Raw genomic sequence first — 22,703 nt, 5'->3', positions numbered from 1 at the left:
TCTATATCAATATCAATATATAGATATATTATTGTTAATTGTAAAAAGATACAGAACAATGTAAATATTATGCTTCCATTGATAATAAAGGAATTATACAGGTATATGCATGGAAGACATTGGAAGGATACACAAGACCATTTATAGTGATTAATTCTGAGAAGGTGATGGTGTGGAAATCTGGGGCAAGAGAGACTTCATTATTTACTCTTTTTGTATTATTTGAATTTCTTTTTTTGGACATATCTACATATATATGTTATTACATATCACATATATGTAACTTTTTAAAAACTATGCATTGCAAAAAATAAAATTTAAATTGACTAAGTTAGTCTGAACTTTCTCATATTGACTATTACTATCTATCCCAAATAAAAGGAAAAGAAGGACATACCATTTAGAAACTATGTAAATATTTTCAGTTTTCATATATATGAGAAATATTTTCATACATATATGAAATATATATATATATTAATAAGGAAGTTCCTTATTTTGGGTAGGCTGCTTTCTTTCCCAGAAGCAGAACACAGCAATAGTGCTTAAGAGGTCTGGTTCTGATGTCAAACAGCTTGGGATCCGATCTTAGCTCTGCCACTTACTAGCTATATGTCTTGGGTAACTTAACCTGTCTAAGCTTCAATTTCATTGCCTTTAAAATGTGGGAGAATAATAGTATCTACTTTTTAGGGTTATTTATGAAGAGTGAATTAAGTAGTGCAGTTGAAGCGATTACCATACTGGCTGACCCACGGTAAGCACTTGATAAATATTAGAAAATGCATTATGGTGAAAATAAAGGGCACACAACAGTGAGGATTCGTGGGAAGCCAATATTTGTTTCCCTTTTTGAAAAATGTGGACAGCCAGTGACAAATATGGATAATAAAACACATTTAGAGACGTTCCATTTGTGTAATTAACAATCTAGTAATTTCCAATCACTGGTTGAAGTTTAGGTCTCTCAGTGATGGCAGACCTTTGAGTGTTGAATGGGGTGTGGATAAAACGGCAGAGTTTCCCAGTCAGTTTAGAAGAGACTGTGTTACCTATGTTATCTACTTGTCTTTCTGGATGCTCTTACTGTTCTTAGTTTCCCCATGTGTCACTTAACAAGGTGGAAAGAACCATGGACTGAAGAGAAAGAGAATAATTTAAGCCTGATTCTATAACTAATGAGCTGGGTGACCTCAGGGCCATATTGCCCCTACTTGCAAAACAGGGAGACTGGCCCAGATGATCACCAAGTTTTTTCCAGATCTAACAATTCTACAAAAATGCCACGCCTGCTTAGCCCTTCTGGTCTCTACTGAGTCTATATCCTGTGTTGCTCCATTCTGATGAACTCAGGCTGCGAGGTGACAAGAGAGCTTTGCAAAGCCTGAACTAAAAATAACCTCCTCCATAAATATTTTATCAGAAGCTAGAGAGCTAAATAAAATAAAAGATAATTAAAATTCAGTATTAATGTCTGTATTCTGAGAATTTCACTTTGTTATTCATTTTGTGAACAGAAGTAAACAAAATTAAGAATGAAAATCCTTCGGAGTGTAAATGAAAGAAACAGATTTAAATTACTAAAATTTACTAAGAATAAGATTCATTTTGCTTTATGTCTCCCATTCAATTGATACGGTACTGTTAACAGGTGTACTCATTTAGCACATACTTTCCAGCATTTTGCAGAGATGTTATACCTTATGTGTAATAACGATTAAAGTGCTTTCCATTTGTGGAGCTGGTGTTTCATAGTTTACCAAGAGATTTTGTAGTTTAATAATTTACAACCAAAACGTCTATCTGGTCAGGAATTTGATAATATACAATACAGCTCTTTTCTCTTGTTAAAATGATAAATTGATATTTGAGTTAGAGTTTATTTTATAAAGCAAATATTGCAAGTTGGTAAAAAAATAAAAAACTGTTCAATAGAAATGCAAAATAGGGTGGTATGTTCTGGAATGCTTCTAACTTTTTTCCCACAATAGTGAGTTAGGCAATATTCAAAGAACTTCCTTATTTTAACTTTAAAACAACTTCTCTATATCAATAATAAAGATTCTTTGTTTTTCACCAGGCAGGGAGGTCACTTCAATATTTGATATGCAACATGGTATTTGGTATAAGGCGTGTTGTTTAACCAGGCTATTGAAATCGCACTATAATACCAGTTCATATGCTATAGGACCAACCTTTTATTCTCTATAATGCCAAAGTTCTCATGCAAACTATATTATTTGTTTTTGGTTTTGGAAGTTGGGGCAGAAACAGCAGTAGCAAATTTCATTGTTTCAGATACTGAAGAGAAAATTTTGAATTTTAATATAAACTCATTTTAGGTATTTTAATGTCATTAATTTTTGAATAGATTGTTGTTTAGATTGGACTGCCTCATTTGAGTAGACTGGGGAAATTCCATATTGCCTCTTCCCTCCATGTTCTGGGAAACGACAGTACAGAACAGTAAAGCATTTGATTTCTCTTTAGAATAATAATGCTGAAGTGAGTCATTCATTTATTCAACAACAATTTATTGAGTATTTACTATTGTGCTAAGCCTCACAGGAAAGAAAAAGAAGTATATAACTGGGTACTTGCATATACACAATGACAACCAATAATTGTAGATGGGTCAAACTCTAAGCACCAACAGTGGATACTTTAATAGCATAAAAAAAAAAAACATTCTGGAGTAGGAGCACTAGAATAGCTAGGGAAGGCTTTGCGTGGGAGAAAGAGCCTGAAAAGATGGGTTGGATTCGAATAGGGGGAAATAAATGGAGAAAACATCCCAGGGAGGAGAAGCCATATATAAAACGTTACAGTATTAGTCAGGCAGAAGGCATGTCCTGAAGATAATATTGAAGAAATAGGGCACAGAGCATAGAACTCTAATTACTGAAGGGGTCTGTGGACAAGTAGCATTAGCATCCCCTGGAACTTGTAGATATGCAGAACCAGAAACTAATTCCACATACTCAAGGTCTTTGGGTGCTTTGAAGATTGGATGTCTTCCCTGATGAAAATGCAAACTTCACTCTAGAACCAAAATCTAGACATTCCTGGAAACAGTCAGTTTCCCCCCCCAATTCCACAATGTTTGCCTAATCTGGAGAGAGGTAGTTAGGTAGATATGATTGTGGAAGTATTTGACTGCTGAGTTAAGTAGCTCAGGCCTCATCCACTCATGAATTCAATAAACATTTATTGAACTCCATTGTGGTAGCACTGGGGATACAGAGAAAAATAAGCCCTCCTTAAGCCCTGCCCTTAAGGAGCTCACAGTCTAATGGAAAAGTAAGTAACCAACAATTACAAATATCTTTCTGCAAATGAGTTTTAAAGCGTTATAATTGAGAAATAAACATGATTTATTCTGTTAACATTTATTGAATATTTAGTACATGCAAAATGGTGGTGTTCAAGGGTATCTGGGGTTGGGGAGAAGCAGAGATGGATCAGTTAAGTGGCTACCATCTAAGAGTAGGAAGTAAAGGAAGAATAAATAGGGGTTGGTCATTGTGAATTCAACAGAAGGCCAGAGAAAGAAGCAAGTCTGCATTAACCCATAAGTGGTAAGGTGAAGTAGAATTTGGATCACTGAGCAGAGAAATAGGCAAGTTGAGAGAGTGAACCATATTTGGGGAGTTTCGTTTGTTTTACTTTTTAGTTGGGGAGAGATATGTTCAATTTTAGATATGTGGATCTTGAATGCATGTTCATAGAGAACCCTCTAGTAAGGAGGAGGAGGTTCAGGACTGTAGCTTAAGAGAAAAGCAGAGCTGAGGCAATGATTGATCAGATGCTTTTTCCTCCTAACAACCCATTTGAATCACTGGAAAGTAAATAGAATTGATTGTGCAGCTTGAAGTTGTCCGTTGATGGTTAATTACATTTTGTTTATTTTTAAATAAAGCTCCAAACCTTTGCTTTCTTAGCTGCGAACAACACAAGAAATTTTAGTGATCTCAATCATGACTATTATGTTCACTAATATGACTTTATTTCCTTTTCCTGTTAGTGCAACAGTAACAGCAAAAAATGACAATAACAAAGTTTTTTTTTTTTTAAATTCCATTTTCAAAGTCCTACTCTAGTACATTTTGTCTGTGTGTTCATTTTTTAAATATATTGGCTGGGACCTCTATGGTGGCACAGTGGTTAAGAATCCACCTGCCAATGCAGGGGACATGCGTTCGAGCCCTGGTCCAGGAAGGTCCCACATGCCACGCAGCAACTAAGCCCTTGTGCCACAACTACTGAGCCTGAGCTCTAGAGCCCGCGAGCCACAACTACTGAAGCCTGCACGCCTAGGCCCTGTGCTCCGCAACAACAGAAGCCACCGCAACGAGAAGCCCACGCATCACAACAAAGAGTAGCCCCCGCTTGCCGCAGCTAGAGAAAGCCTGTGCACAACAACGAAGACCCAATGCAGACATAAATAAATAAATAAATGTATTGGTTAACTTCAAAAGCCACAGCTATCTTGTATCATACAAGATTTGAAAACTGTATAAATGGTCATTATAGTCAATGCATAGCTGAGTGGTTTAAATTCCTCAAAAGTTAATTGTGTAATTTAATTTTAACATGTAGATTTTGTGCTATATTTACCTATTATGCTCTTGCTCTCCCCCAGCTCCTGGCAAGATTTATTGACTATTCAAACTACCAGCTTCTGTAAGCTCCTCTATCTGGCACATCCACGTGTGGCATTATCTCTCATCTGGTAGGGACTGGATGAATCCTGCTGTGGTAGACTTGGTGGATAGAGTGTCCAGGGGTGATACCTGGGCACTAATGCCATTTCTCAGTGGTAGATCTCTCCTACATATCTGCGGTGTTGGCTCAGATTATATAACAGGGCTTCCATGTCGGTCTCCAAAGAGACCCTTGCAATCTAGACAAATACATTCACTTTCTAGGAGAGAAAACAGAGACTCCACAAGGAAAATTCAGAGTTATGGTTGATGGTGTGGGCTTTGGTGTTAGACTAGGGCTCAAATCCAGGCTCTGTCCCTTTTAACCAGATGACCTTGGGTAAGTAGAAACAAATAAGCAAAAAAAGCCAACTAGTTTACTTTTATTAAAAGAGTAATCCATGGTATAAAATTCAAACAGCACAAAGGGTATACAAGAAAAAGTGTCTCCCTGCACTTCAGATCTGCAGTCTACTCTGCAGAGTAACCATTCCTAAGGGTTTCTTGTACAAACGTTCAGAATTTCACGCATATGCATAGCATAATACAAATGTGGCTGTGTAAATGTGCAAGCATATCTATGTCAATTCCCGTAAGCGAAATTTTTGTCAGGGGTATATGTGCATTTAAAATTTTGTATGTAGATGCTGCCTAATGGTCATCCAAAAGATTGCACAGTGGATGAGAGCGACAATTTTCCCACGTGCCACTTCTTAAAAAATTTACCAGTTAGATAGGTGGAAATGTCATCCTAATGTGGTTTCTTCAAATGTTTTAAAAAATATAACACATAGAAAAACACACAAAATATAAATGTACTATTCAATGAATTATCAAAGAAGCAAAGAAGTCAGGTCAAAAACAGAATGTCAGAACATTCCGGAAACTTTCCTCATGCTTCCACCTACCCACTTTCTCCTTTCCAAAAATTTACATTATAGTTCAGTTTTGCCTGGTTTTGAACTTATATGCATGGAATCATACATAGAATGCTTTCTTTGGTGTCTGCTTCTTCTGTTCAATTATGTGTTTATATTTCTCCAGTATACAACTGTAGTTCTTTCATTTGCCTTGTTATATAGATGTCCATCATGTAAATACATTGCAATTTATGAATCCATTCTACTATGGCCAGATATTTGGGTTGTTTACAGTTTTTTATTTTTATGAATAATGCTATGTAAATATTTTTATACATGTCTCTTGGTACACATGTGCATGCATGTCTGTAACGTCTATACCTAGGAGTATGGCACTGCCATAGCCATGTCAAGATCAGTCTAGCTTTTGTGAGGATGAAAGACCACATGGAGAGAGAGGCCAACCAAGTCAGCCGATGTACCAGCTGAATATAGCTGTGTGAATCACCTCCAGCCAGATCAGAAGAACTGCCTGTCCAATCCATATGATTGTGATAAATAATAATTACTGCTGGTTTAAGGCCCTACATTTTGAAGCAGTTTGTTACACGGCAATAAACAACTGACATATAGAAATTGGTACTAGAGATGGGGTACACAGAAATTTAAAATACATGGCATTGACTTTGGAACCATACTGTGGGTGGAGGCTGGGAAAATGAAGAGGCTGTTAGTGAGAGCTGAAGGACTGGCAAAAATCTTTTAGGGTAAACAGCTGTGCAACAGTGGATAAAAATGCTCCCTGTAGTAACTTGAAATATAGATAACACAGTGAATGAACTTGCCTAGCTGGCTGAGATATTTCCAGGCAGAATATTGAGCGTGTCATTTGGCTTCTTAGAGCTGAGTATAAGCAATGGGAAGAGAGAAAGACACTAGAGAACTGTTCAGTTTGTAAGAATAATTTGGAGGAGATACAGAGAGCCCAGGCTTCCTGGGTTAGAAAATAAAACGGTTCCTTATCCCAGGTTTCTCCAGCTGGCAAGAATTTCAAAATAAGAAATGCCCCCACCTTTCTATAATGAGATTTGAGAGGAAATAAAGCAATGAGAGAGAAACTCTCACTTCTGGTATAATAACTTCGATAGAGAGACAAGGCAGTCTTGCCCTCAGGAAAAAGAGGAAGGTGGGAGGAAGGGGCTGGGTTGGTCAAGAGGGTGGTTTATGAAAGATCTGAGACCATAGGCATTGGGCTACTGTGGCGTGTGTTATGTCCTCCCTAGTGAATGAGGTCCTGCTTCCTCAGCTCTCCAGGGCAGAAGACAATCACAGCAAGACATAGTTTAGGAAGAGCCATTAATACTGTACTTAATGCCAGCCACATCCACTCCAAGGGGACAAATACTGGTATTAGAAAATAACTGTGAATACCTAGTGTGTCCAGCTACTATAACTTCCCCCTTCCTGCACCCTTTTTCATGCATATGGTGCATATGAAAGCAAATATGATCCTCCAGTGGACACTGTTCCCCTAGCCACAGCTGACTGGTACAAGTGTGGACACCTGATTACAAAGAATTTAGTGAGTGGGTGCAAATGGTAGGGATGATTTTGGAACAAGAGTGGCTATGAAGTATGGCCATAAACTGATGATTATTACAGATGGGTGTTAGGTACATGGGTGCTCATTGTTAACTATTCTCTCAAAAGAATATTATGAAATTTTGAAATTGTACCTCAAATGAGAATACGATGGAAGTGCCGACTAAGGGTTAAGAACCCTTAGTCTCAAAAAACTCAAAATATTCAGGAATTAGTTTAACCAAAGGTACAAGACCTGTACACTGAAAACTATAAAATGTTGTTGAAAACAAGTAAAGATGACCGTAGTACATGGAAAAACATCCCACATTCATGAATGGGGAAGACTCACTATTACAATGGCAATACTCCTCAAATTAATCTATGAAGTCAGTACAATCCTTATCAAAATTCCAACTGCCTTTCTTTGCATAAACAAACAAGCTGATCCTAAAATTCACTATGGAAATGCAAGGGATCCAGGATAGCCAAGACAATTTTTTTAAATAAATTTATTTATTTTAATTTTGGCTGCATTGAGTCTCCGTTGCTGCATGCGGGCTTTCTCTAGTTGTGGAGATACCATCTGACCCAGCGATTCCACTCCTAGGCATATAACTAAGAGAACTGAAGACGTGTATTTCCACAAAAACATGTACACAAATGTTTGTAGCATCATTATTCAAAGAGCCAAAAAATGAGAACTCAAATATCCATCAACTGATGAATGGATAAACAAAACACGCTATACCCATACAACAGAATATTACTTAGCAGTAAAAAGGAATGAAGTATTTCATACATGCCACAACATGGATTAACCTTGAAAACATTATGGTAAGTGAAATAAGCCAGACGCAAAAGGACAAATAGTGTATGATTTCACTTATATGAAATATCTAAAATAGGCAAATTTGTAGCTACAGAAAGGTTATCAGCAGCTAGGAGGGGAGCAATAGGGAGTTATTGCTTAATGGGTATAGAGTTTCTGTTTGGGGTGATGAAAACATTCTGGAATTAGACAGTGGTGACTGTTGCAAACCTTGCGGATATACTAAAAACCACTGAATTGGACACTTAAAAATGATATTATTGTATGTGAATTATTTCTCAATTAAAAGAAGACCCCTTAGTCTAAAGAGAAATTCTTTGACAAAGTACATGTTATTGAAAGGAAACATTTGAAATACAATACATAATTTGTGAAAATCACACACCTCGTAGTGAGAGAGTAGCATTGACATATATACACTACCAAATGTAAAATAGATAGCTAGTGGGAAGCAGCCGCATAGCACATGGAGATGAGCTCTGTGCTCTGTGACCACCTGGAGGGGTGGGATAGGGAGGGTGGGAGGGACATACCAGAGGGAGGGGCTATGGGGATATATGTATGCATATGGCTAATTCACTTTGTTGTACAGCAGAAACTAAAACAACATTGTAAAGCAATTATACTCCAATAAAGATGTATAAAAAAAAAATCACACACCTAGTTATGATTTCAAAACATTCCTTAGTTTAAAAGACAATTATAAATACACAGCATTAAGTCCTTCTGAAGCTTATATTTATTATACTTATATATTTATACTTATTATATTTCATAGGTTTCTGCTTCATGGAATAAAATCTGAGCAAAAGAAAGTAACTTCCACTAGGTAATGTAACACACAGAAATGTTTAAGTTTCTAACTTAGGAAACTACAGTATGGTCATGTGTTTGCAAATCCATTTACCAAATGTATAGATCACGGCTCAGTTACAGAAGGCATCATAATGCAGTTACTTCAGGCCTGGAAGTCAAATGATCAGAGTTGCTGTCCTGGCTCTATCACTTAGCTTCTTTCTACTTCTTCATGTGCAATTGAGATGTTTGGAATTGAGGTTCCTTCCAGCTTTAAAATTTTAAACTTATTTGATCGTATTGTGGCTTTATAGTCAGAAGAATTTTGAAATTGTTTTACTTGCTTGGACTGCATTTAAACATTCACGTTTTAAAATTTAATAAATTATTACTGGACCGTAAGATTCGAAAAGGATTGTCTACTCCACTTTTAATCAATTAGACCAACTGATCTCATTCTGCTGAGAATTAGCCTGAAGCAATACCACCATCTGGTGGTTCCTCTTCAAATATAACAACTTTCTTGAAGAAGAGAGCTTGGCCTCGCCTATCAAATAGGACAGGTGGTTCAGATATGCCTAGTTTAGGAAACAAGTTTAATAATATTGCATAATATATGTTTAAGTTAACTAATGTTTATGTTATTGGCCTTAAAAACGTATAATTCAACACATTCTCTCAAATATTTGTTTAGTGCCCAAGTACAAGAACAAAACAGTGAACAAAATAAACAAAAATACTTGCATTCATAGATGTGACATTCTAGTGAGAGGCAGTAGACAATAAATAAGCATAATAAGTAAATTATGTTTAGTGGTACCTTCTAAAAAATCAGGATAAGGGGGATGCAGAGTAGGTTGCAATTTTAAATATTAATAACATTTGAGCAAAGACTTTAAAGAGGTGAGGTCAATTCCAAATGTTTGCCTGAAGAATAAAATTCCACAGACTTATAAACTAAATGTTTACCTTTAATTCTAGCACGCTACTATCCTTGTTTCCTCAAACGTTTCTTTTTGGTAAGCAGGAACTGTAAAACCAGATCAATAGTAACAGGAATGACCGCATTTTGAAAAACGATGTTGCCTTCAAAATACATACCTTTTCTATAGAGTAATGACTGCCTTTAGCTAGCATCGGAGAAGGTACAGGTAGAAGAAAGGAGGGAGGGACGCTAACGCTGACCCTGCAGGCCACTGCGACGCCAAAAATCTCTTTGGCGGCCTCAGTTCAGGCGGCTCCGCATTGCTGGCGCGGGGCTCTTCCTATTATTATAAGGTAGCCCTCTTTCCTAGTCGGAGGATGGAGCCAGTGGAAAATCGGGTCAACGCCCGCAGGGCGCTTCAGGACAAGCCATTTCTGCGACGCCGCAAGCTGCGCCCGCTTCCAGTCAGGCTGCCGCATCGAGGCCCGACGCGCATTCCCGGTTGGCGGATTCACCACTTCTTGGTGTCAGAATTTAAAATGAAAATTCGAACTTCCCTATTTCAGAAGCCTTTCCTGTCCAAGAAAACAGAAGCAGGGGAGACTTGGAGTCCTTGAATTTTTTTTTTTTTTCCTTGCGGCTTCCGCAGTATCTACACCCTGCGCGCCGGGGACTTGCGTCGAAAGTGACGGCGCGGACGCTCAGGCCGCCGTTCCCGGCGCGCAGTCGCGGCGGCCTCGCTCCCGCCCCCGCCGGGAGGTCCGACGTGGAAGTTGCTGGCTGACCAGGCTTCCAAGGAAACCCACTGGGAACCAGAGCCCGAGGCCGAGCCGGAGCCGGAGCCGCAGCGCAGGCCCAGGCGAGGGGAGGTGGCGGCGCCGAGGCTCGATTAGGAGTCGCTGCCGAGGCCGGGCCCAGTCTCCGCCGGTCGACGAGGGAGGACAGGCAGTTCATCATGGGTGAGGGATCTGAGAAGGGAGCCTGGGCGCGCTGAGAGGCCGAGGCCGAGGGCTGGGGTCTGGAGGAGGAGGAGAGGGGCCGGCCTGGAAAGCCCAGAGTAGCCAGCGTCTTAGGGCGCTGACTGCTGAGGACGTAACTCACCTTAGATTTTCACCTGTGTGCGTGGACCCTGCCTCGAACCTTCGCCCCCGTCTTATCCCGTTCTCCTTTCTCCCGGCGGGGTCAGAGGTGAGGGCAGCGCGGGTCGGTGAACTTTTCCGTCATCCCCTCGGACCCAGCGCCACTTGCTGGATGGAGCTGGTCTTGCGAAGCTTGGCAGCGTGTCAGTCGCAGGTTCGCTCAGGTTTCTTGGGTGAAGGATGAGCTTCTGGATTCTCTCTCCCTGGTCGCTGGGACTGCGTCAGTTTAAACCCCGAAAGAGGGTGGTGCTCGTAATGTTTTACGGCCGACTTGGCGTTTGTCTGCTTACCTGTATCTTTTCCTGTAGAGAAGGTGGAGAAGGAAATGGGCAGGGAGTGTATTACTAGTCAGCGATGACATTTTAATCTCAATTTTTGGAGTGCTGATTGAGGGAACTACATTGTCATCGCAAGCATCAGGTAGAGCTTCCCTCCCCGCTAGAGCCCAAATGAAGGTGCAGATTTCTTAACTTGTTTACAACCCTCCAAATGATGCAAATTCTTTGCCTTATTTAAATAGCTCAGCGACTTTCTGGGGAGTTTACTTCTTGGTCTGGAACGTCAGAAGCGCTTTCTTGTCTTTTTGCATAACCCCTTCAGTTTTATTCTTCTGCTTCTTTTTAACCTGTAAAAGGTAGAAAGGATTTTGTCACGTCACACCCCTTGTGTTACAGATGTTCAAGGTTCTCTAACCCATAGTGGATTCATTTTTCCAGACTTGCAGCTCTTAATTTTGCCATTTCTTGGTAAAATAACCAGGTATTGTGTGTGGCATCAGTGATTGAAGGTACTTACTGTACAACAGTAATTGCTTTTCATGTTCAAGGACCTCATTGTCCCACTGTCATTCTGGTTTGCCCTTTGGTTTCTGGGGGTAGTGAGGAGATCATGCTAAGATATCCATATTCTCTCGATTAGAAAGTGAGCTCCATGAGGGCAGTGGTCCTGTTTCTCTTATTTTTGAGTGTATCTTCTGTGCCTGCCTGACACAGTATCCAGGACATGGTAACAATCAGTAATTACTAGTTTGATGTTGAATAATGTATTTCATTGGAAGCAAAAATAGGCACCTATGAATCGAGGAAAAGATTACAGTATTATTTAATTTGCTGTAGCTTTCAAAGGGTAAGATTAAATGTTTTGTGGGCCTAGTTCATGAAATGATTTTGAAATACATCTTTGTTATTTTTTAAGGTGGCTTTTTCTCAAGCATTTTTTCCAGTCTGTTTGGAACCCGGGAAATGAGGATTTTAATTTTGGGATTAGATGGAGCAGGAAAAACTACAATTTTGTACAGATTACAGGTTGGAGAAGTCGTTACTACTATTCCTAGTAAGTGTTGGTATGATAAACTAATTATAGGGGCTTTCTCTTTCCATCAAACATAACTTTATTTCTGAATAAATATATAATGTAATTGATAAGGTTCGTAAACTTCTACTATGAGCATAATATTTATAACACTTTTTTTCATAAATTTACAGACAGTTTGGTGTAATTTATGAACCCCTGTGCATGGCTGGGTTCTGCTGTTTAGGGCTGTTTTAAAAGTTGGGTAGAGTTAAGCCACCTAATCTCATTGAGAGCCAGTATCTTTTTTGATAAAATGAAGATAATAAATATACATTGGCTTTGAGGGGAAAATAAATCTAGTATATAAAATACTTTGTTAGCCTGTGTAAAGAATTATATAGATATGAAGTGATATTATTACATTTGAAGTGGTTTTTTTTCTGTATTTGTTACTATTTGATTAAGATTAGTTTCTCTTTAGTAATTCTATTGATTATTTTTAAAGATCTGAGTTGAAGAGACTGAGTGTTGAATCTGGTACTTAAAAATATCAAGAAAAGAAACACCTTGACTTTAAATCAATTGATATCTTAGAAGAATATTCTCCAACAGTCTTAATTTACTACATAAGAAGACTGTTCTTTTACTTATCCTATTTTCATTTGATGCCCTGAATTTACTTAGATTAGTAAGATTAGTACATTTAAACTAATAATTTGTAGAGTTTGCTCAAGAATATTTAAATTATGCCTTTAAAGTTACTCTGTCACTCAAGGTATTTCTATATTTAGTACTATTTAAATTTCCAGATTAAAAAGAAAGTGTAGCTTTTATGAAAGAAGAACTTTTCAAACCCTGTGTCATCTGTTACTTCTTTATGCCACCTTCAGTAAATTTCAGTTTCCTTGGTTTTTCCTTCTCAAAATCACCCAACTCAATCTGCTACAGTTGAGTCACCGTGGCCCCTGCAATACACATAGCCCAGTGGATTGCATTTCAGCAAATGTGGTTCATACCACGCCCTTGTCCTTTGCAAATAAACAACATTCCTAACTGAGGCTGGAGACAGTGATTACCCTGCTGCTTAATTCTAAGGGAGACATCATGAACTTGCTTTTTAGTTTTTCACTCAGGTTTTTTATACTTGCCATATACTCATAATCGTCATTTGCCAGTATAAACTTAAATCTAAAAAATTAATTGTCCAGTTATAGCTGTTAAGTCATTTTTTACTTTGATTTTTTTTTAAGTTTGTGAAATCTTAGTAATATTTGTATATGTAGCTCCTAAGTTTTTTTCAGTAACCTCTCCACCTCCTTCAGATTCCTTTCAATGGAAGATAGTAATATCTTGCCTTAGGCATGTGATGCGAGAGCTCCAGCTAAGAAGGATGGCTGGGAAAAGGGATGGGACTCCTCCCCTTTGACCATCTCGCTATGACCTTATTACAAATGAGCTCTTGAGGAAGTCTTCAGAGGGTCTGTGAGATTGCCAGCCTTAGAGAACTCAGCTTCCATAAAGAGGTACACAGCCATTGCTGTGCCCTTACCTACTGAAGTTTAGAGTCTATCTAGGCTTTCTTGGTTTTGTTCCCTGTTTATTTGCAACCTACCAAAATTCCGTTTTTTGTAATACATCTGCAACTGTCCTTTCTAAATATAACTTTCTGAACACTTTTGTATGCCAGTACTGTATTTTGAAGGGAGTTTAACATAATAGGATTTCCATTGAGCTAAGAATTATATAATTGCAGAGGTAGCTGGGGGTTCTTATATACCCTGAAAGTGGTGTTGATCTTGCTGATTGGTGTGCATATGTGTGCATGTGTAGCACAGCATACTGTCTTATCTTAAGTGGGATGATATTTGAACTAACAGTGTGATTCAGCAGTTACCATTAATTGCTGAAAGTCAGATTGGATACTTTGAAGACGGAATGTATTAGTCTACATATACTGCTAATTTGATTTCTTTTCCAGCCATTGGATTTAATGTTGAGACGGTAACATACAAGAACCTAAAATTCCAAGTCTGGGATTTAGGAGGACAGACAAGTATCAGGTATGGTGCAAAGGGCAGATCATTTTGTAGTATTGAATCTTTCTTTATTGGCTCCTTTAGGGTTAACAGGAGTAAACCAAAATATGTCTTCTTTTGTAATTTAATGGGAGACACCTAGTTTAAAATGAGGTAAAACGGCCTTATTCTCTCAATTAAAATCTGAGAATTAAAAATTTTAACTAAAGAATTAAAATCTAAGGAAGCCAGTTTTTCAGATATCACTTCAATGAAAAATCTTTTCATGAAAATCTCAAGACCTAATTACTTCAGTAGTTTTTAAATAAAAAGGGTCCTCTAGTTAGTTCTTGTCAGTCCCTTCCTCTGTGAGACAGACTGTTTTGGATTTCATAAAAATACCTTTTGGGCCCACCATTTAGGACTAATGTGAACATAAATGCCCTCTGGAATTCAAGTCTCCTGCCCAGCATCCTGTGCTTGACATGGCAACTGCGAATGTTTAGTGACTGTCACTGCTCACTCACTAGGGTACTTACCATCTTAAAAGATCAGTAGTGCATTCCCCAGACATCCTGCTGCCCGGTAACTCATTTTATTTCTTGAACCACTTTTGAGTCAGTTTCTTATTTTAGCCATTTCTACTTCGTGTCTTCAGTGATCAGTTTAATGTCTGTTACATAAAATCATATTAAAAATTTTTTTTAAAGAACTCATTCCTCTTAAGGAGTTTCTAGTTAAGATGTAACAATCAGGTCTGTGTGGAACTTTTTTTATCGGTACATTTAGTGATTTTATAGATTATAAATATATTCTCTCAGCCTAAAGTCTGAACTCATTCTCAAGCTCCTTGGTCCTGTGATTTATGTTTATCAATATTCTTTCCACCCCATCCCATCTGAGGGATATGATATATGTCCATCAGAAACAATGAATCATTATGGCATTGATTCTGGCATGGATGGGGAAGGATTGGCAAGTAATACCCCCCACCCCATCACTGCCAAGTCCTAGCATATGAATTAACATACCAGTTTCTTCTTCTTTCAAATAATAATGTATTCTCCCTTTCTGAATTTTCTTCAGGCCATACTGGAGATGTTATTATTCAAACACAGATGCAGTCATTTATGTAGTAGACAGTTGTGACCGAGACCGAATTGGCATTTCCAAATCAGAGTTAGTTGCCATGTTGGAGGTAAGAAAACTTTATTAAAATGTGGGTAAATCATTTGTATTTGCTTGCTGTTTGTTTGTTTTTTTGTTTTTGTTTTTTTTTTTTTTGCAGTACGCAGGCCTTTCACTGCTGTGGCCTCTCCCATTACGGAGCACAGGCTCCGGACGCGCAGGCCCAGTGGCCATGGCTCACGGGCCCAGCCGCTCCGCGGCATGTGGGATCCTCCCGGACCGGGGCACGAACCCGCGTCCCCTGCATCGGCAGGCGGAATTCCAACCACTGCGCCACCAGGGAAGCCCCAGAAGTAACTTTTAATTGATGCAATCAATTAATATTTATGTATTAGTGATATAAAGTACATGTGGAATATGAGTCAGAACTATTATATTAAAACTTACAGACACAAAATCAATTTGTTTTACTTTTGTACACAAAAATTCTAAATGGAGTAAAGAATTATGTAAAATGGAAGTCATTATAAGGGAATATGTTTAAAATTTCTGGATTAAGAAGGTCCTTCTAAATCCAAGAATTGGAAGGAATTACAAAAGAAAAGATAGATTTAATTATATTGATATTATACAAACAAACAAAAAAATCCACAAAGCTCAGATGCCAAACAATACAAGCTAGGGTAAAATGGGGAACCAAGACACAGTTTTACAGCCAGTGGCGAAGGATTAGTGATCTTAATCGTATCAATACCTTTTGCAAATCAATAGAAAAGGGAGCAAAAGGCATGAACCTACAATTTATAGGAGAAGAATTTATTGCTAATAACATTTGTATTTTTAATACCCTAATAATAAATAAGCATATAATGAAATGCTATGTTTGGAAAAATATATAGTTTCAGTTCTACCAAAGCTGCATTGGAGATGGGCACTGTCATACACTGTTCGTGGAGTTGAAATTGTTACAGGCTCTCTGGACAGCAGTTTATTAATACATGTAACAAGAACCTGAAAAAAATTTCATACTTTGATTCCATTTTTAGAGAATTGTGTTAAAGAAATAGAGATTCACACAAAGATTTCTGTATTATGATTCTGTCACTTTGGTTTCTCTAATAGTCGAGTGAAAAGAATCTAGGAAGAATCTAATACTGGAAAACAGTTATATAGTTTATGGTGCATGAATTCTTAGTGTAGAGTATAACCATTAAATATTTTTTTTTACATCTTTATTGGTGTATAATTGCTTTACAATGGTGTGTTAGTTTCTGCTTTATAACAAAGTGAATCAGCTATACATATACATATGTTCCCATATCTCTTCCCTCTTGCGTCTCCCTCCCTCCCACCCTCCCTATCCCACCCCTCCAGGCGGCTGCTTCCCACTAGCTATCTACCTTACGTTTGGTAGTGTATATATGTCCATGCCTCTCTCCCGCTTTGTCACAGCTTACCCTTCCCCCTCCCCATATCCTCAAGTCCATTCTCTAGTAGGTCTGTGGCTTTATTCCTGTCTTACCCCTAGGTTCTTCATGACATTTTTTTTTTCTTAAATTCCATATATATGTGTTAGCATATGGTATTTGTCTTTCTCTTTCTGACTTACTTCACTCTGTATAACAGACTCTAGGCCTATCCACCTCATTACAAATAGCTCAATTTCGTTTCTTTTTATGGCTAATATTCCATTGTATATATATGCCACATCTTCTTTATCCATTCATCCAATGATGGACACTTAGGTTGTTTCCATCTCCGGGCTATTGTAAATAGAGCTGCAATGAACATTTTGGTACATGACTCTTTTTGAATTATGGTTTTCTCAGGGTATATGCCCAGTAGTGGGATTGCTGGGTCATATGGTAGCTCTATTTGTAGTTTTTTAAGGACCCTCCATACTGTTCGCCATAGTGGCTGTACCATTAATGTTTTAAAATTTTTTTTGAGGGACTTCCGTGGTGGCGCAGTGGTTAAGAATCTGCCTGCTAATGTAGGGGACATGGGTTCAAGCCCTGGTCCAGGTAGATCCCACATGCCGCAGAGCAACTAAGCCCCTGCGCCACAAATACCGAGCCTGTGCTCTACAGCCTGTGAGCCACAACTACTGAGCCCGTGTGCCACAACTACTGAAGCCTGTGTGCCTAGGGCCCATGCTCCACAACAAGAGAAGCCACTGCATTGAGAAGCCCGGGCACCACAATGAAGAGTAGCCCCTGCTCGCTACAACTAGAGAAAGGCCGTGCACAGCAATGAAGCCACAATGCAGCCAAAAATAAATAAATAAAATAAATTAATTAAAAAATTTTTTTTTTGATAGTTTGGAAAAACATCCACAATTTAATGTTTAGTTTATTTTTTAAAGCAGGGTATGGAACTGTATTTAAATGTGATCTTAAATGTATATATATACTAAATAAACTATAAGTATCTGAATTACAAAGCAGTAGAAAATACCCAAAATGTTAAACAGTGATCATGTTTAGGAGATAGGATTATGGGTGAAGTTTCTTTTCTTCATACTTCTCTATAATTTCAAATAATTTATAATGAACATTGTATATTAATAATTAGGAAATACGCTTTTAAAATAATGGATTTTTTTTGGCATTTCTTCCCAAACTCAAGGGAGCAAATTGATTAGAAGAAATCAAACTTTTCTATGTTATTTAGGAAGAAGAGCTGAGGAAAGCCATTTTAGTGGTGTTTGCAAATAAGCAGGACATGGAACAGGCCATGACTCCCTCGGAGATGGCAAATTCACTTGGGTTACCTGCCTTGAAGGACCGAAAATGGCAAATATTCAAAACTTCAGCAACCAAAGGCACTGGCCTTGATGAGGCAATGGAATGGTAAGTATGTTTCCAGAAGCCATCTGTGTGTACATGCACTGTGTACATACATGTGTCATTTCCCTTTGGTCTTAAGGATGAAATTCAGATTATTTATCAGTTTTCCATATTGTTCCTCCACCCTTTTCTTCCACTGGTCTTCATGTACATCTGCTTTTATTTCAACCACACCTAATTATAGTTAGATAAGCCACCAGCTCTCTGCTGTATTTCTAGCTTTTTCCCCTACCTCACCGCACCCTCCAGTTCCTTATCCTTCAGGACTTAGGTTAAGGCTCTGTGTTTCTCAAGAGCCTTCCCTGACATAACTTCATGCCCACTGCCTTACCACACACATAGAGGTCCTTGTCACAGGTCAGTGATATAGTAGTACTTGTTACACTGTCTTGTAGTTGGTTTGTGCATCTGCTCATTAAATTGTCATCTCCTTGAAGACTGAGACTAGTTTTCATCTCTGAATTATCCACATCTGGCCTGGCTGTAGTAGTAGCAGCCTGGAAAGTGGATATCTGGTGTTTTTTGCTTATTTGTTTATTTATTATTTTTAAAAATATTTATTTATTTATTTTTGGCTGCATTGTATCTTCGTTGCTGCATGCGGGCTTTCTCTAGTTGTGGTGAGCGGGGGCTACTGTTTGTTGTCGTGCACGGGCTTCTCATTTGCAGTGGCTTCCCGTGGAGCACAGGCTCTAGGCGCATGGGCTTCAGTAGTTGCAGCACGCAGGCTCAGTAGTTGCGGTGCATGGGTTCAGTCGTTGCGGCGCGTGGGCTCTAGAGCACAGGCTCAGTAGTTGTGGCTCACGGGCTTAGTTGCTCTGTGGCATGTGGGATCTTCCTGGACCAGGGATTGAACCTGTGTCCCCTGCACTGACAGGCACATTCTTAACCACTGCCCCACCAGGGAAATCCCTGGTCTTTTTTGATTATTCATTCAAAGCAGAGAAAGTGAAAGCTAAAAGACCCTCATGGCAATTGAGTCCATAACCTCATTCTTTTAATATAACTGTCTTAGCCTTCATCATTTAAAGTGCTTTGGAATCCACCTCCAGTATAAAATTTATATAATAAATGATCTATACCTGAAAGTTTGAAGTTAATCTTATGAAACTGTTCATTTTCTCTTCACAGGTTAGTTGAAACACTAAAGAGCAGACAGTAATTCAGTCACTTCTGCTCCTCTGAAACGAAGACCACATCACATATCCCTTTGGAAATAGTTAAAGTGTGCTTCACACTACTAAATGTTAAAACTGTATGATTGCCAGCATATACCAAACTGACTGCAACATTTGTAATAAGTATTAAAAATAAGTATTTGGTTGGAAGGGTAACTCATTGTGATTGAATCAACTGAATGTGTGTTCTGTATAATGTAAAATATTCCTTCCTTGTTATCTTGTGTTAAGGTATATATTCTGTTTGTATGGAATTCTTATTCAGATACAGTCCTATTAAAGAATGTACTCTTATTGAGGAAAAAGCCCTCCAATTTTAAATTAGTGGTTGCAGCTTGTTTGTATTAACACTAAAAAATATCTTAACTCAGATTTTTTTCCCCCTAAAATGAATTAAGTTTTTCCAAAGATTAGGCTCAGTAGAGTAGGCTAGGAACCTAGCGTGGGTTAATTATAGTCTTCATTTGCTTAATGACCACTTTAAGCTGTTTCATTTAAAAGCTTTTGGTTATAGGTGTGAAGTTGAAGTAATTATTTTGGTGGCTATCTTCACTGACTTATCTGTAATTATCATTTTATAGTATTTATGGTTGTTGGGAAATTTTTACAGATTTGGGCCCTCCTAGTTAGTTTGTACAGGAACCCTGTGAGGTAGCTAGGACATCATTTTTACATCTTCATTTTTATGGACATGGACCCAAAATTCTGATAGACTGGCTTGACCAGTGTCACCTGCTAGGGAGGTGGGAAGAGGGCTTAAAGTGAGACTTCACAGGGTCAGAAGCTTGTCCCATAAACTATACCATAAATTCCTGAAAATGCCAACATTGACAACACAGCTTAACTCCTTATATAAAATTAAGCTAATTGAAGTAGACACATTACAATCAAAATAATGTCTATAAATTTATTTGTCCTTACTAGTAGAGGTAGTAAAAACAATCCCAAATGGTTATATTTGTTGGAGTTCACAACACATTAAAGAAAATTTCACATGAAAGGAAATTTTTTAAAGAGATCTATTTTAAGAAGCATTGTAAAAGATGTTTTTGCTGCCTTTGATTCCTTTTATCTACCTGTAATTGAACATGTAAATTTGATTGGTGAAAAGTCAAAATCTTATTGATTCTACAGGGAGAATTAAGTATTCGTTTAAAAATTAGGCTTACAGCTGCTAGGCTGTCAAAAACAATTATATTCTAAGGGACTTCTTAAAGGAACTTTTCAAACAACCCAGTCTACAGTATGACAGAAGTAAATAAGAGTCCTTAGTAGTTACTAAAATTGGGAGCAATTTTTTCATTTTTTTAGTTGGACAAGCAGCATTTAAAAAATTAGATGCCAGTAAAGAGAACTTAATACCATTGTGCCCCTCAGGTCTCAGGAAAGCTAGTGGTCATTCAGCTCACATGAATCTGACTTTCTTTTCTAATCTGTGGGACTTCTCTTGTTCTCTAGCACCCATTCCTAATTTGATTTCTTGGAAAGCTTTTGGAGACCTTCTTCCCAGGACAGGTGTTCCCAGTGCACCTAATATTACTAACTGAGCATATAACTAACATTGTTTCATAGTTTCCGAGGCACTCCTGATGGGCAGACTGTCTTTTTCATGTCTGTATCCCTAGCATCCAGTATGGTGCTTGGCACATTATGGCACCTCAGAATATGTTCATGGTTCAAATAGTAATGCTTTTATATTTGTCAGCTGGGAAATAGTACATCTGCAGTTCATACTTGGGTCTGGTCAGTGGCACATATCCACTGCTGGGCTTGTACCCAAGTGGCTAAATACTCCCCAGTGGTTCAGGAACACTGTGAAAGTAGAAGTCAGTGGAGGGGCGGCCCTGGCAGGCGAGTGCTGCCTGACGTGTAGTCCTGGTAGCCAAGGCCAGCACTTGGATGATCCTGAGCCCTCTGGTTTGTCACAAAGAATAGGATGGGGTAAATAGAGCATACACTTATTTTAATATGGTATGAATTAAAAGGTCCTTATCTAGCAGGAAACAACTGTACAGGTATGTTACAGGAGTTTGAAAGTTCTCATTTATAAGAATCTACTGAGTATTGTTTTGTGAGAAGCCTGAAAATGAAAAAAACACCAAACTTGAAATCAGAACACATGAGTTCTAGGCACAAAGGGCCACACTCCATCAGTTTTTGTTTGTTTGGTTTTTCTTTTTGAACAAATAACGTCAAAGTTTTCTTTTAGCTCTAACGTTCTATTTTATAATTCTGGTTGGTAGTTGTGCTGTGTCATGTGATTAAATTTTCAAAAATGAGAAATTGAGGTGGAATTCTATTACCAGAATACCTGAGATGCACTTTAAATTGTGGAAATGTAAGCTCCTTGAGGGCAGGGACCATACATCATCTACTGTTAGAATCCCTTGCATCTAGTATGGTGCACTTGGCACATACTAGGCACTCAATAAATATTTACTGATTAAAACAAAGCTGTGCTCAATATACTTGAGATACTTATTCTTCCTGATTTTTGCTTTAGTATTTTGTTTTCTGATTTAAAAATTTTTATAAAAGCAGTACATGCACTTTAAATCACTTAAGAATTGAGTCTGCCTTCCAAGATGCCCTATGTTTATCCTTTTGGCGCATTACAAACACCTTAGAAGTGTGAGAACTCGTTTGATATATAAACTACATCAAAACACAAATTCTGAAGTTCATGAATGTTTGAACATTTGATTCCTATGCCTTATGCTATAATATTTCTAATCCCATAATTACAAATTACAAAGCGCATGGGCTTTCAATCCTGGGTTTGAATCTTAACTCTTGCCACCTACAACCTGTGTCACCCTTAGGTAGATTATTTAATCCGAGATGAGATTCCTCATCTGTAAAATAATGAGTTTTAGGAAGCTCTCAGGAAGACTATGAGAATTAAATAAAATGTAAAGCGTAGGATAGATTCTTTCTCCCCCCTCCCTTCCAAATATATTGGGCAGTAAAGAATATTGCTTCTACATCAAGTGTATAGAGAGGCAAAAGATACGGTTGAACAAGATAATGCCAAATTGTTTTCCAAAGGGGTTTATAAGAGTGCCCTTTCCTCCACCATGCTTGCCAACATTTGGTATTGTCAGCTTTATAAATCTGAAGGGTTCAAAATGGAATTTCATTCTGATGTTAATCTCCATTTTCCTAATTATTAATGAGGCTAAATACAGGAGGAGTGACTCAAAAAAAAATATTTAACAACTAGACATAGCTGATGCAGGAGGACCCCTACTAGTCCAGGTATTAGTCCTTTAATTTCTGGTATGGGGAGACATGGAGTCTAGGGACTCATATAGCCAGGGTGGCACTTGGGGTCTCAAGATAGTGACTACTTACTAACCAGTACATAAGTAATATTGGTATAGCCATATTTGCTAAATGTTGAGG

At 38.2% G+C, this 22,703-nt stretch overlaps 2 protein-coding genes across 8 annotated transcripts in view; one reads left to right on the top strand and one right to left on the bottom strand.

Annotated features, from left to right (window-relative positions):
• SPIC (Spi-C transcription factor) overlaps positions 1-11,010 on the bottom strand; it is a 51,524-nt gene extending 40,514 nt beyond the window's left edge. For 6 of the 7 annotated variants that reach the window (XM_067697691.1, XM_067697689.1, XM_067697690.1 and 3 more), the window contains exon 1: positions 9,873-10,306. The gene's annotated coding sequence lies outside the window, so the exon portion shown is untranslated. Of the gene's footprint in view, positions 1-9,872; positions 10,307-10,797 lie in introns of those variants that run through there. The other variant, XM_067697692.1, reaches the window with a different exon arrangement.
• Positions 10,441-21,751, top strand: ARL1 (ADP ribosylation factor like GTPase 1). The gene is made up of 6 exons (XM_067697696.1): positions 10,441-10,655; positions 12,030-12,167; positions 14,107-14,188; positions 15,230-15,341; positions 17,945-18,123; positions 19,252-21,751. The coding sequence occupies exons 1-6, from the start codon at positions 10,652-10,654 to the stop codon at positions 19,280-19,282; spliced, it is 546 nt and encodes a 181-aa protein (XP_067553797.1). The 5' UTR covers positions 10,441-10,651; the 3' UTR covers positions 19,283-21,751.
• Positions 21,752-22,703: the final 952 nt, after the last annotated feature.

Source organism: Pseudorca crassidens, chromosome 11 (assembly GCF_039906515.1).
Source record: "Pseudorca crassidens isolate mPseCra1 chromosome 11, mPseCra1.hap1, whole genome shotgun sequence".
NCBI classification, from domain to species: Eukaryota; Metazoa; Chordata; class Mammalia; order Artiodactyla; family Delphinidae; genus Pseudorca; species Pseudorca crassidens.
The sequence above is the reverse complement of the archived record's forward strand: the minus strand, read 5'-3'. Positions and strand labels throughout refer to the sequence as shown.